The sequence below is a fragment of the Grammomys surdaster genome, unplaced genomic scaffold, assembly GCF_004785775.1.
Source record: "Grammomys surdaster isolate TR1022 unplaced genomic scaffold, NIH_TR_1.0 205, whole genome shotgun sequence".
Lineage (NCBI taxonomy): Eukaryota > Metazoa > Chordata > Mammalia > Rodentia > Muridae > Grammomys > Grammomys surdaster.
The window spans coordinates 3,277,348-3,289,791 of NW_021604650.1; the positions used below are offsets into that span (position 1 = coordinate 3,277,348).

At 42.9% G+C, this 12,444-nt stretch overlaps 1 protein-coding gene across 1 annotated transcript in view; it reads left to right on the forward strand.

Moving 5' to 3' along the window:
* The window catches only part of CUNH11orf80 (chromosome unknown C11orf80 homolog), a 76,832-nt gene that overhangs the window by 62,646 nt on the left and 1,742 nt on the right, over positions 1-12,444 (forward strand). Inside the window, 1 exon segment of the mRNA XM_028770975.1 lies at positions 3,270-3,368. Coding sequence (XP_028626808.1) covers positions 3,270-3,368 — 99 coding nt within the window.

The following is a 12,444-nucleotide window of genomic DNA, read 5'->3' on the forward strand; positions in this document are numbered from 1 at the left end:
AGAGAGAGAGAGAGAGAGAGAGAGAGAGAGAGAGAGAGAGAGAGAGAGAGAGAGAGAGAGAGAGAGCGCAAGCAAACCGTTGTTGGTTTTGTTTGTTTGTTTTTAAACAGGGTCTATGTAGTCCTCACCTGTCCTGGAACTCACTAGAGACCAGGCTGGCCTTGAACTCACAGATATTTTTCCTGACTCTGCATCACAAGTGATGAGATTAAAGGAGTGTGCCCTAAAGGAAACTTTTAAAAAAGTTTAGGTTGTGCTCTTCATTTGGTTCTTTTGTTCTCTGAGAGGTGAGACAAATAGGATTGTATCAGGGCCTCAGACCTGAGTAGGCTCTGAGACCTTAACACAACAGACTCCATGATGGAGTACCATTCAGACTGCAAAACTTAGCACATAGACAACCTCACCTGCCAAAACTAAACAAAGACAAAATACATAAAGTCTCTTAATGAATTAACCTTGGTTTTTTGCATCTGTAGTTCTCTTCTGGCTAACTGTTGTTAACTGAAGTATGTCAACTCAGGACATCGTTTTTATGTTCACCTAGAAAAAGGCATAGGGCTACACTGGGGTCCTGAACAGTTTCCAGCTGGCTAATAATGACTTTTTATTGGCTTGAACCCATATCTGAGCAATCTTCTCTGGAGAATACCCCACAAAGGATTATCTCCTAATTAAGTGGCTTCATGAGCTGCTGAAATGATAGTGGATAGAATTGCTGCCAAGCCTGACAGCCTTACTGTGAGGGACAGAGAAAACAGACTCCCACAGACTGTGCTCTGTCCTCTATGTGTGTGTCTAGCACCCCACCCAGTAAATTAGAACAAAATGTATCTCCAGAGAAAGCCTTGACCCTTCTGCAATATGAAGACACAGAAAATGACTGGAAAGACCCTGACAAGGCCCTTACCAGAATTTGGCTGCACTAGCATGTGACCTTGGTTTCTAATATTGCTGTGCGAAAAGATTCTGACAGAAGCAACTTAAGGGAAAAGGGTATATTTCCACTCAATTCATCATGGAAGTCAGGACAGCAAGAGTTTAAAGCAGCTGATCATATTACATTTCTGGTCATAACTGAGTATGCTGGCTAGTGTTTAGTCAGCTTGACAGAAGTTTAGAGTCACCTGAGAGGAGGGAACCTCAATTGAGAAATGATCAGCTTGGTAGACTAGCCCATGGGGCATCTTCTGGATTAGTGGTGATGTACTGGGGTGGTGCTGTCCTTGGGCAGGTGGTCCTGGGTTATATAAGCAAGCCGACTGAACAAGCCATGGGAAGCAAGGAAGCAGTGTTCCTCTGTGGCTTCTGCTTCAGTTTCTGCCTTCAGATCCCTGCCTTGAGTTCCCACCCTGGCTTCCCTCAGTGATGGAGGGAAGCCAGGGTGGGAACCTGAGAGTTGAGAGATGAAATAAACCCTTTCCTCCCCGATTGTTTTTGATCATGGTGTTTTACCACAGCAGTAGAAACTTGAAGACACAGAGCAATGGATGCACACGTGCATGCTGGCGCTGTGCGAGCAATGGATGCACACGTGCATGCTGGCGCTGTGCTCCATCCCTCGTTTATACTGTTCATGATCTCCTGCCCAGAGAACAGTTCCACCCACAGTTAAGAAAGGTCTTCCCACATCAGTTAATGTAATCAAAACAATCCTCAACTGGTGATTCTAAATTTTGTCAAGTGACAGTTAACATTAACTGTTTGATTTCAGATATCCAAAGCTGTCACAAATACATCTGTAGCATTTGTAAACCTCTTAGTCCATGAACATGTATTGTGGTGGCTAAAGAGGCCAAGACTGTGAAAACAGGTTATGCATGATGGACTCTCAGTGCATGTTACTCTCCCTTTTTCCTTTGGAGTGATATGGTAACCAGTTGGAATTGCCAGTAGACCACAGACATTGCCAGTAGACCACAAACTTTGCCAGTAGACCACAGACATTGCCAGTAGACCACAGACATTGCCAGTAGATAACAGACTCCCTATTTGTTGCTCTTTTTTTTTCCTGAGACAATCTTTCCATGTTCTAGAACTCTTTGTAGGGGAAGCTGGTCTTGAACTCACAGAGCACCACTTGTCTCTGCTTCTCATGTCTGGTTGTTGTTTCATCTTTATGTACTTTTTTCTTAAAAGATAATATGTCACATAGAAAAACTTAAATACTAATTTCTATGACTATAATTTTAATTTTTCATATTTCATATTGTATAGTTGAAACCAGGGAATTATATTTTTGTGTATAAAATGGAATTTTACCAATTTCAACAGGGATAGAATTTGCTTTTGTTAATAAATACTTTATTACTTAGACTAATTTAATAATTCATTTTTCTAATGTTGGGCATTTACAGTGGTAATTTACTGCTATATGTAAATAGTGCCTCAGTTAATACTTTATATGGTATCTTGTTTTGTCTAAAATTGCTACCTAGAAAAAAGTGCCTTAGTAGCACAAAAAATACTTGCCTTTATAAGCAAGTACCTTTAAGTCATAGCTTCACCTTTGGTGTGGGGGGGGTGTTGATGGGGTAGGAAGAAATGGCCCTGGCTTTTGTACTACCTGATCTTGAGTAGATCACTTCTTTTTAAAATTCAATTTCTCATCTATAAAATTAATATGTTAGGAGCTGGAGAAAAGGCTGAGCTGTTATAAGAGAGTGTGCTGCTCGTCCAGAGGACCCACGGTTAGTTCCATGAACCCACATCGAGTGACTCACAGTCAGCTCCAGGGGATTAATGCCTCTTCAAGGAACCTGCACACACACAGCTTGCAAACACACACCTAAAGACAAATCTTTTACTAAATTGTGTGTGGTTTTAGCTGGTTCTTCATGTCTGTTAACTGATACCCACAGTTCTGTACTAAGGCATCAAAGACTTAGCCTACTTGCCCTGGATGTAGACTGTGGTTCTCTGGTTCTCTTCTCTCCAAAAAAGCTTGTCTGACACTTTCTAACTTCCTCAGACTCACTGTTCAATAGAATGAGTGCTTTCTCAAGGAAGAGAATCTTTTTTAACCCAGTCATGAGACAGAGGGAACTCTGCAATATTCACCTGCTGTAGACAAAGATCTTGGTAGAAGAATCTTGCTTAGTAGGAAGACATATGGATTTCACATACTGAGTATCTCAGGCCTTTCTCTGGCTCCCAAGCTCCCAGAGATGTAACTGTGAACACAGTGAAGAATTCACAGTTCTTGCCTCTACAGCACTTACCCCTCGGGTTCCAGTGAGTTCAGCACCTCCTGTTTTTACCTATTGTAGGCAGCAGACACACAGGAATTTGGTGCCAAACTGCACAAAATATTTTATGATATCACCCAACACCAATGTCTGAACCACTGCTCCTGTGGCACAGATCAGGTAAGTATAATTATAATACTCAGTATTTTCATGAAAATCTCCCATTTTGATGTGGATGAGTACAAATGCTTCAGATCTATAGTTGGCCCTTCAGCAGGGATGCTTATGTCTAAAGAAACATCACAGAACCGAGTGCCTTGTAGAAGCCAAGACTACAAGACACTGAGTTCCATCCCTGCCACTGAGTTGTTGCTGAATCATTAAGAGACTTGATTTAACATTTCTGAGTTCTGGGTTCTATGTCAGTAAAATAATAATAATGCATCTGTAAAATTACTGATGCAAAGTTTTGTCTTATAACGATCTCCCTTTAGTAGTTTGGCTTCAGGGTGCTGGAGGTCTAGAGCTGTCCACTGAAGTTTCTACTTTCAAGGAGGAGAGATAACTTAGCACCTTTGGTGGCAGTGTCCTAAGACAGGAGACCTAGCTAGAAAATGCTGTGTACCTTCAGACCCCAGGTGTAGCTGACAGTAAACTGTCTAACGGAAGCCCACCTCTCCGGCCCCCCCTCCCTCCCTTCCCTTTTGACTTTTCACAACAGTTCCCTCTGCGTAGCCAATGCTGTCCTGGAACTCCCTCTGTAGGTCAGGCTAGACATGAACTGAACATCTGCCTGCCTCTGTCTTCTGAGTCCTGGGATTAAAGGCATGAGCTACCATGCCTTGCTCTGGTTCTTTTGACTTTTTAAAAAACTAAAGCATGAGTCTAATAATAAGCAAATGAGACTAAAGATTAAATCATTACACCATGGCTTCTAAGAGGGAGAGTGGGAGGGAGGGAGGGAGGGAGGGAAGGAGGGAGGGAGGGAGGGAGAGAGAGAGAGAGAGGGAGGGAGAGAGGGAGGGATAGATATCAAGGTGGGACTTAACATTAGGCAATAAATAGAATAATCATTTATGAGAAATGGAAAACAAAAAAACATATTTTCTTAAGAACAGAGTCTTACTCTGTAGTCTTAGCTGGCCTGGAATTCTCTATGTAGACCAGGCTGGGTTTTGATTCATAGAGATCTTTGTCTGACTGTGCTTCCTGAGTGCTGGGATTAAAGGTGTGTACCATCAAACCTATTTTTAAGATTTATTTATTTCATTTGTATGAGAATACTATAGCTGTCCTCAGACACACCAGAAGAGGGCATCAGATCCTATTACAGATGGTTGTGAGCTACCATGTGGCCACTGGGAATTGAACTCAGGACCTCTGGAAGAGCAGTCAGTGCTCTTAACCACTAAGCCATCACTCCAGCCCTGAAAACTTTTTTTTTCATCAAACAAAATGATGATTACTCCAACATACTGTCTACAGAAAGTATAGAGGTCATCAAACAAGGAGAGGGAATCCAGGCAAGGCTTAGAGGTCTGCCTAATGTAAACAATGGGGCTGGAACCCAGGGGAACTACTTTAGTCCATTTGGCAATGCTATGGCGAAATGTGTGAGAATGGGTGCCTCATCTGACTCAGAACTCTGGTGGTTAGAGAATCTGGGCAGCATGTGCTGGCATCTACTGAAAAAAGAAGCAAGGGAGTGGGGAGAGGTGAGGTTCTTAGCTCCTGTGAGAGTCAAGTGCATTCTACACCAGCAATAGTGAAATACAGATGACATGGATTATAACCATAATATATTTATTATTTTTAAGATTTATTTTTATCCTCTGTATTATTATTTAGCCTGAATATATGTATATACACTACATGCATTCTGTGCCCACAGAGGCTAAAAGACAGCTTCAGATCCCCTGAAACTGGAGTTACAGATAGTTGTGACCCTCCATGTGGATCCTAGGAATCAAATCTGGATCCTCTACAGAAACAACAATAGCTTTCTTTTAACCACTACGCTTTCTCTCCAACTCCTTAGAGATGATATATTTAAACTATGCCATACAAATTATTCTATTAAAGGTATTTGGTCTTAGTAACCCAATTACCAAATAAAAGAAAGATGAGCTGGGCCTAGGGTTGGTGCCTGTCTACACTCCAAGCTATGTGGGAAGCTGAGAGAGGAAAAACTCAGGTTCAAGACCTGATTGACCTATATAGTGATACTTGTCTCAAAACAAGGAAAAGGGAGAGGCTGAGGCTGTACCTCAGTAATGGAGTGCTTGTCCAGCCTATGCAAGGCCAGTCCTAAAGACAGGAGGAGACAGGACCTAGATAAAGAGGGAAGAACCTGGGTTGGATTCCCAGCACCCACATGGTGGCTCACAACTCCCTGTCACTCTGGTCCCAAGGGACCTGACACCATCCTTTGGCCTCCATAAGCACTGCACATACGTGATGATGCACAACATGTATTATTATAAAATAAATTATAAAAATGAAATTGGAGCCGGGCGGTGGTGGCGCACACCTTTAATCCCAGCACTTGGGAGGCAGAGGCAGGAGGATTTCTGAGTTCGAGGCCAGCCTGATCTACAGAGTGAGTTCCAGGACAGCCAGGGCTACACAGAGAAACCCTGTCTCGAAAAAAAAAATGAAATTGGATAAAGGATCAAGAAGTTACTATATAGTCTGGAAGAATCCTACTTTAACTGAGATCATCTCTAGCCTCAGGTTCTGGAATAGAATCTCATTTCAGTGTGAAAACAAAAAAAAAAGAAAAGAAAAGAAAAGACAAACTAAGAGGTGGCTCAGGGGATAAGTGCTTACTGTGCAGGCATTAAGACCTGAATTCTGGTTTTTGTCTGGCTGTTTGTTCATTTTCAGGACAGTTTGTCTGTGTAGCCCTGGCTGTCCTGGAACTTGCTGGTAGACCAGGCTTGTGTCAAACTCAAGAGATCCACCTGCCTCTGTCTCTGCCTCCTAAGTGCTGCGATTAAAGGCATGTGCCACCACCAGCACTACCCAACAGGCTCTGAATTCTGAGTCCCATCACTCACATAAAAATGGATACAGCTGTGTGTCTGTAACCTCACTACTGGGGCGGACACAGCAGATGCCCCGGGGACTTCCTGGTCAGGTATTCTAACTGAACTGGCAAACTTCAAGTTCAGTGAGAGATCCTGTCCCAAAAAATAAGGTGGAGTGTGATAGAGGAAAAGACCTGTTGGTCTACACACACACACACACACACACACACACACACACACACACGCACACACATCGAACTTATGCACATGCATGGGCATGCACTCACAGGAAAATATGCACCATATTAATACAAACTAGAGTTAGACTGGTGATATCAGCATCGGACAAGTAGATTTTAGGGTGGAAAATACTATGTGGAATAAATGGGTCATTTCAGGGCCAGAAAGATGGCTCAAGGGTAAAAGTTCTTTCTGAGGAAGTCTGGAGACCAGAGTTTGATTCCCAGAGCCCATGTAAAAGGCCATATATGGTAGTGTACATCTTTAATCTCAGCACTTCTATGGGAAGATGGGAGGGAAATGCAGAAGAATCGGTGGAAGCTTGTGTGTCAGCCAGCCTGGAGTAGTACACAGCACAGCAGAAAGAGCAAAGGAGACCCTGTGTGTGGACAGAGAGAGCTGACCCTGAAGGTTAGTCCTCTATCCTCCAGCATGCGTGTGCTCACACTCACAGATCATACACACATTCATAAATAATAATAAAAATAGAGAGGGTCATTTCATACTAATGGCATCAGTTGCCCATGGGACTTCTATGGATGCTCCTCAACTTATAATTGAATTGCATTGCAGTGACCCATTATAAGTTAAAATTATAACTAAAATCCCAATTAATACACCCAGGTAACTGAATATCATAGCCCAACCTAGCTTAAATGTGTTCAGACACAGCAGCTTCTACCTTGGAAAATCTATGTAAACACAAAGCCAATTTTACACAACAGTTCATGGGCTATACTGAATGCTATTCTGAAAATGGGGGCTGGGAGAAGCTAGGCAGTAGTGGCACACACCTTTAATCCTAGAGGAGGCAGGCAGATCTCTGAGTTTGAAGCCAGCCTGGTCTACAAAGCAAGTTTCAGGATAGCCATGGCTACACAGAGAAACCTTGTGTAGAAAAATAAAACAAAAAAGGAGAAGGGAACCCATAGAAATCATTTGAATGTGCTTCCCACTATTGTGGAACCAAGAATCTATGCAAATCCATCATAACCCAGGGACCACCCAGAGTCCTAAACATGCACAGACCTTCTAAGAAGGCTTTAAAATACAGGAAACAAAATGAAACTCTTAAGTACAAGGAGTTAAATACAAGTTATGCCTGGAAATTTCAGCATACTTCTTCCAATAACCGACAGGATGGCTAGACAGGAAATCAGTAAGTCTTTGTAAGTTTTTAACAGTGCTATCAATCAATTTGAGCTAATTGACATTCATAAAAACACTTTGTCCAGCCATGTAAAAATACAGTCCCTTTCATACACACGTGAGCCATTCAGTAGAATAGAGCACATTCCAGCCATTAGATATTTCTAGATCAGAAAAGTGCACATTCCAGCCTTTAGATATCTTTGTATCAGAATAGACTACGCCCCAGACACTAGATATCTCTCAATGTAAACGTATTTAAAAACATACAAATGTATGTTTCAAATGTTTATTACATTTCCTTGTGTGGAGGTCAGGGGACAACTTGCAGAAACTGTTCCTCATTCCTCCATTATGACCCAGGCTTAAACTTGGGTAGTGAGGACTGTCAAATGCCTTCACTCAGTGAGTCCGCTTGCTCTGAAGTACATGGTGTGTTTGTTGACGTTTACCTGTGACACTTGCTATAGTCATATGAAGAAATAAGAGAGACAACTGGCAGGAATCGGTCCTCTCCTACCAAGATACAGAACTAAGGCTATCAGGCTTGGTGACAAACACTGTACCCACTGAGCCATATCACCAGCCTGTAAAGTATCTTTTGACCACATTAGAATTACTCAAACAAAACTAATAACAGAAAAATATCTGAACGATTCTATAGTAGTTGGAAAATAAATGATAAATGAGACAAAACATGAAGTTAAAAGTTAGAAGTAATTTAATGAAATGAAAATGCATATGACCAAAATGTATGGACTGTAGCTAATGTTGTGTTGCCAAGAGGGAAAGGACACTCTCAGCACAGCAGCCATGCCTTCCAAAGCTCATACAGACAGAGAAGAGTAAGCTGCACGACAGAGGAGATGAAATAAGGAGCCAAGTGGGAGTGATAGGAAATAAATAAAGACAAACCATGGCAACTCAAAGGTGTAGGACACTGATCATAGTAATAAAGGTGTAACCAGGTAAACCAGAGTAAGGGGAGAGGGTCTCCTGTGTGGTGCACAACTGTAATCCTAGCACTCAGGAGGGTGAGGCAGAAGCATGAAGAGTCTGAAGCAGCCTGGGCTACACAGTGAATTCAAGACCAGAAGGGACTTTATAGCAAGAATGCCTTGTCTCAAGTTCTGTTTGTTTGTTTGTTTGTTTGTTTTGTTTTAACTATAAGATACCATCTGTGAGTTTGAGGTCAGCCTGGTCTACAGAGTGAGTTCCAAGATACACAGGATCTTGAAAAAACAAAACCAATATATACGTGTGTGTGTGTGTGTGTGTGTGTGTGTGTGTGTGTGTGTATGTATGTATGTATGTATCAGAAATTTAAAACGTGACATCTGATGTTTTTTAATTACTCATGAGAAAGTCGTATTTGGCAGTACATTTCATAAATGATGAAGTGGGCATTTACTAACGTGAATACCCCTGTGACACAGGATGACCCTGTACCTATGGGAGAAACCGGATTTCTAGTTTAAAAGTACAGGCCATTTGTAAAAGTTCTTTATAGAACCCTTAAGATTCAGTAAATGAACACACACTTAGCAAAAGTGCTTATACAGAACCCAGAACCACAAGTAAATACATACACTCATTAATCATGGTATGAAATTTCAAATAAGAACCACAGGTTTGGGGAATAAAAAGACCAGTGGGCATGGTGGCACACGTGCCTCTGGCAGCTGAGATAGGAAGATCGTTTAGCCCAGGCCTAACCTGGGCTACACGATGAAACCCTATCTCAAAAAGGAGGTGGGGTAAATAAGAAGTTCTTTGGAAGACAACTTGACAGGTTTTTTGGGGAATTACATATATGCCTATCTGGCCTAGCTACCCCACTGTGTCACACAGAAACCAGTGCATCCGTGCACATAGTCTCTTTGCTCTGTATTTGTTGGAACTCCAATCTTGTAATAAGAGGTTTGTGGATAAGTAGCTTGATGATCTATATGGTATTGTTCAATCAAAGGGAGTGAGCTATTGACTCACATGAGACCTCTTGGAGCTGGAGTCACAGGTGGCTGTGAGACCCTGGAGACCAAACTCCTGCCTTCTCCAAGAGCTGCATGTGCTCTAACCGCTGTGCTGACTCTCCAGCCCTCAAACTGTACCTCACTGCTCAGTCCCTACTTCTAATACTTTCAGAAAGACCAGGGCCTACAGGACGGCGTGTGCATTTGTTCTCCACTTTGTACCTCTTCCTACCTAACTGGAGGGGTGCTGGTGCTCAGCCAGGACAGCCCACAAGGCAGAGCCTGTCAATGCTCCCTCACAACTTCTGTCATACCCGTGTACAGCCATCACTGTGAAACCTCATTGGTTTTCACCCAGTTGGAGAGCTGATGGCCACACCTCAAGCAAGTAAAACTTATAAACACTGCATTAGTTTCCTCAAGATGCTGTAAGACATTACCAGGCACTTAGTGACTGAAAAATATCATTTAGTCTGTCATAGCTCTGGAGGCCAGAAGTTCGAAACCAAGGCATGAGCAGGCCTGTGTTTCCTTTAGGGAGAGAATCCATCCTGTCTCTATGGTTTCCTAGTTTGTGGCTTACATAACTCTAGTTTCTATCCTAGCCTTCCCTACCCAACTGTTTCTCAGATTTAGGAGGGCCCACCCTGCGTCCCGCATGCAGTATGGTTCTATCTCTGAATCCCTAATTATACCTGCAAAGAGACCCCTTTTCCACATAATCCCACATTCACAGGCTCTTGGTGTGAGGATGTGGATAAACTGGAAGGGGTACAGTCCAGTTCACTTCAACCAGGAACACCTGCTGTGAGGGCACAGCACCAAGCCATCATTAGAATCCAGGAATATCCCCTCAGGTTCTAGGGTGCTTCTGCTTCTGGAGATCTTCTGCTTGGACCTCTCTGACATCCCAGTGAGGTGTGAATCGACCTGACCTCTTCACCATTTGACTCTAGTGGTAGCTCATAGCCTCAGAGTCATCCACAGCCCACTTAACTTGGCAGATGGCTAGTGAGCTCAAGGATGTTGAAAGAAAGGAGTATTTACAGAATACCTAATCTGTATTTCTATTTCAGTCTCAACAAAGATGTTCTGAATTAGGTCATTATCTTCCATCTTATAAATGAGGCAGCTGTGAACCTTAAACCTTGCTGGTTACGTGGCTGGTAACTGGCAGGGCTTCAAAGCCTGATCACATTGTGCCCCTGTAGGACTGAGTGGCAGGCCCAGGGAATGAGTGTGCATAGATCCACTGTCATTATTCCTTCCCTTTATTAGCTGTCACGTTGTGTTAACTTATTGGTGGTACAATAGTGGCACCTAGTGGCTTCAGCTACAAACTACATGATCAAGGCGATAGGTCAAATTCTTTTTCCCTTTGTTTCCATAGTAACTAGCCAATTCACCGGATATAGAACTAACCCAGCTATAGTTTATGGAGAAATGGGAAGTTCTCTAAGCAAAGGTCTGGTTTCCTAGGGCGCAGATGAGAACTGAATGCTCCACAGTGTTAAGTCCAAGGAGTTGTATCCTGAGGACTGGGCTTCTCTCTGGGTGCCCAGGTACTGACAGATGTGCAAGGCTCACAGTGCCACCCATCTCAAGTGGGTCACCTCTCTGTAAGACCAGTAAAAGGGAAAAGATGTATCTGTTACACAGATTTCCCAGGCCAGAATGAACTGAAACTGCGTTGTGTTCCTCAGAATGTAATTACTTAGAAGTTGGAACTTGTATTAATAAGCAGTGTAGCTCAGGTCTGGTGGTGCACTTAAAGGGGTGTGCATCTGAGGATTTGGGTATCTTGGGAGAGACTGTGGGATTCCCTAGAAATGATGATAACTGTAACTGCAGAGCTTCTGTAACATAAAAATTTCTTATGAAGATGCCAGGTAGCTCTCACATTCAATCCCAGCACCTGAAAGACAGCAGCCAACCTGGCCTACATAGTGAGTTCCAGGACAGCCAGAGCTATAGTGAAACTGTCTTAAAGGGAAAAAAAGAATGTATTGTACTGTGGTGTAATTCTTATGTAAGACTTCCATTTGAAAGTGTCAATTCAATGCTTTTAAGGATAGTCCTTGTGCTGTGTGCTCCTCCCACCAAACTCCAGACAGAGGTCTCCATCACACTGAAAACAAGCACTGTGCCTGCTGAACTGCACATAACCCAGCTTCCCTCCCCCAAAGCCCCGCCCACCTTCTATTGTTTTACTTTCCTCTTGGTGTTCTTTGAAGTAGACATTACAGGTATGTGAGGGGTGAGGGGATTATTGCTTGAGACAGGGTCTCACTGTGTATCTGAGAATGGCCTTTCATGCACTTTTTGAGCAGTGCAAGCACTCATTTTTCATCTTTTTAAAAGATGTATTTTTAACTATGTGTGCATGTATATAGAGGAACAGATGATTAGACATTAAAGGTCAGCTCTGGGATATATGAGACCCTGTCTCAAAGAATTTTATTTGTTTTAAAATAGGACATGGCCAGACATTGGGGTCTATGCCTTTAATCCTAGCACTCATGAGGCAAAGGCAGGAGGATCTCCCAAGTTCAAGCCCAGCTTGGTCTCTACACTACATATTGAGTTCCAGACAGCCAGGACTAAATAAAAAGCGACTGGAGAAATGGCTGTGTAAGAGGGGCCGTGCTGCTGTTGGCTTGGTTTGGTCGCCAGGAGTCACGTCAGGCAGCTTCTAAAAGTGTAACTTCAGTTACAGAGGGCCCGACCACCTCCCCTGTAGACACGTGATTCACAGAGGGACTCACAGATATACATAATAAATCTTGAGTGGAAAGATGACATAAACACATAAAAGGATGAATGGTGCCATCCTTCAGAGCCTGAGGTTCAGGGAAGCACAGATGG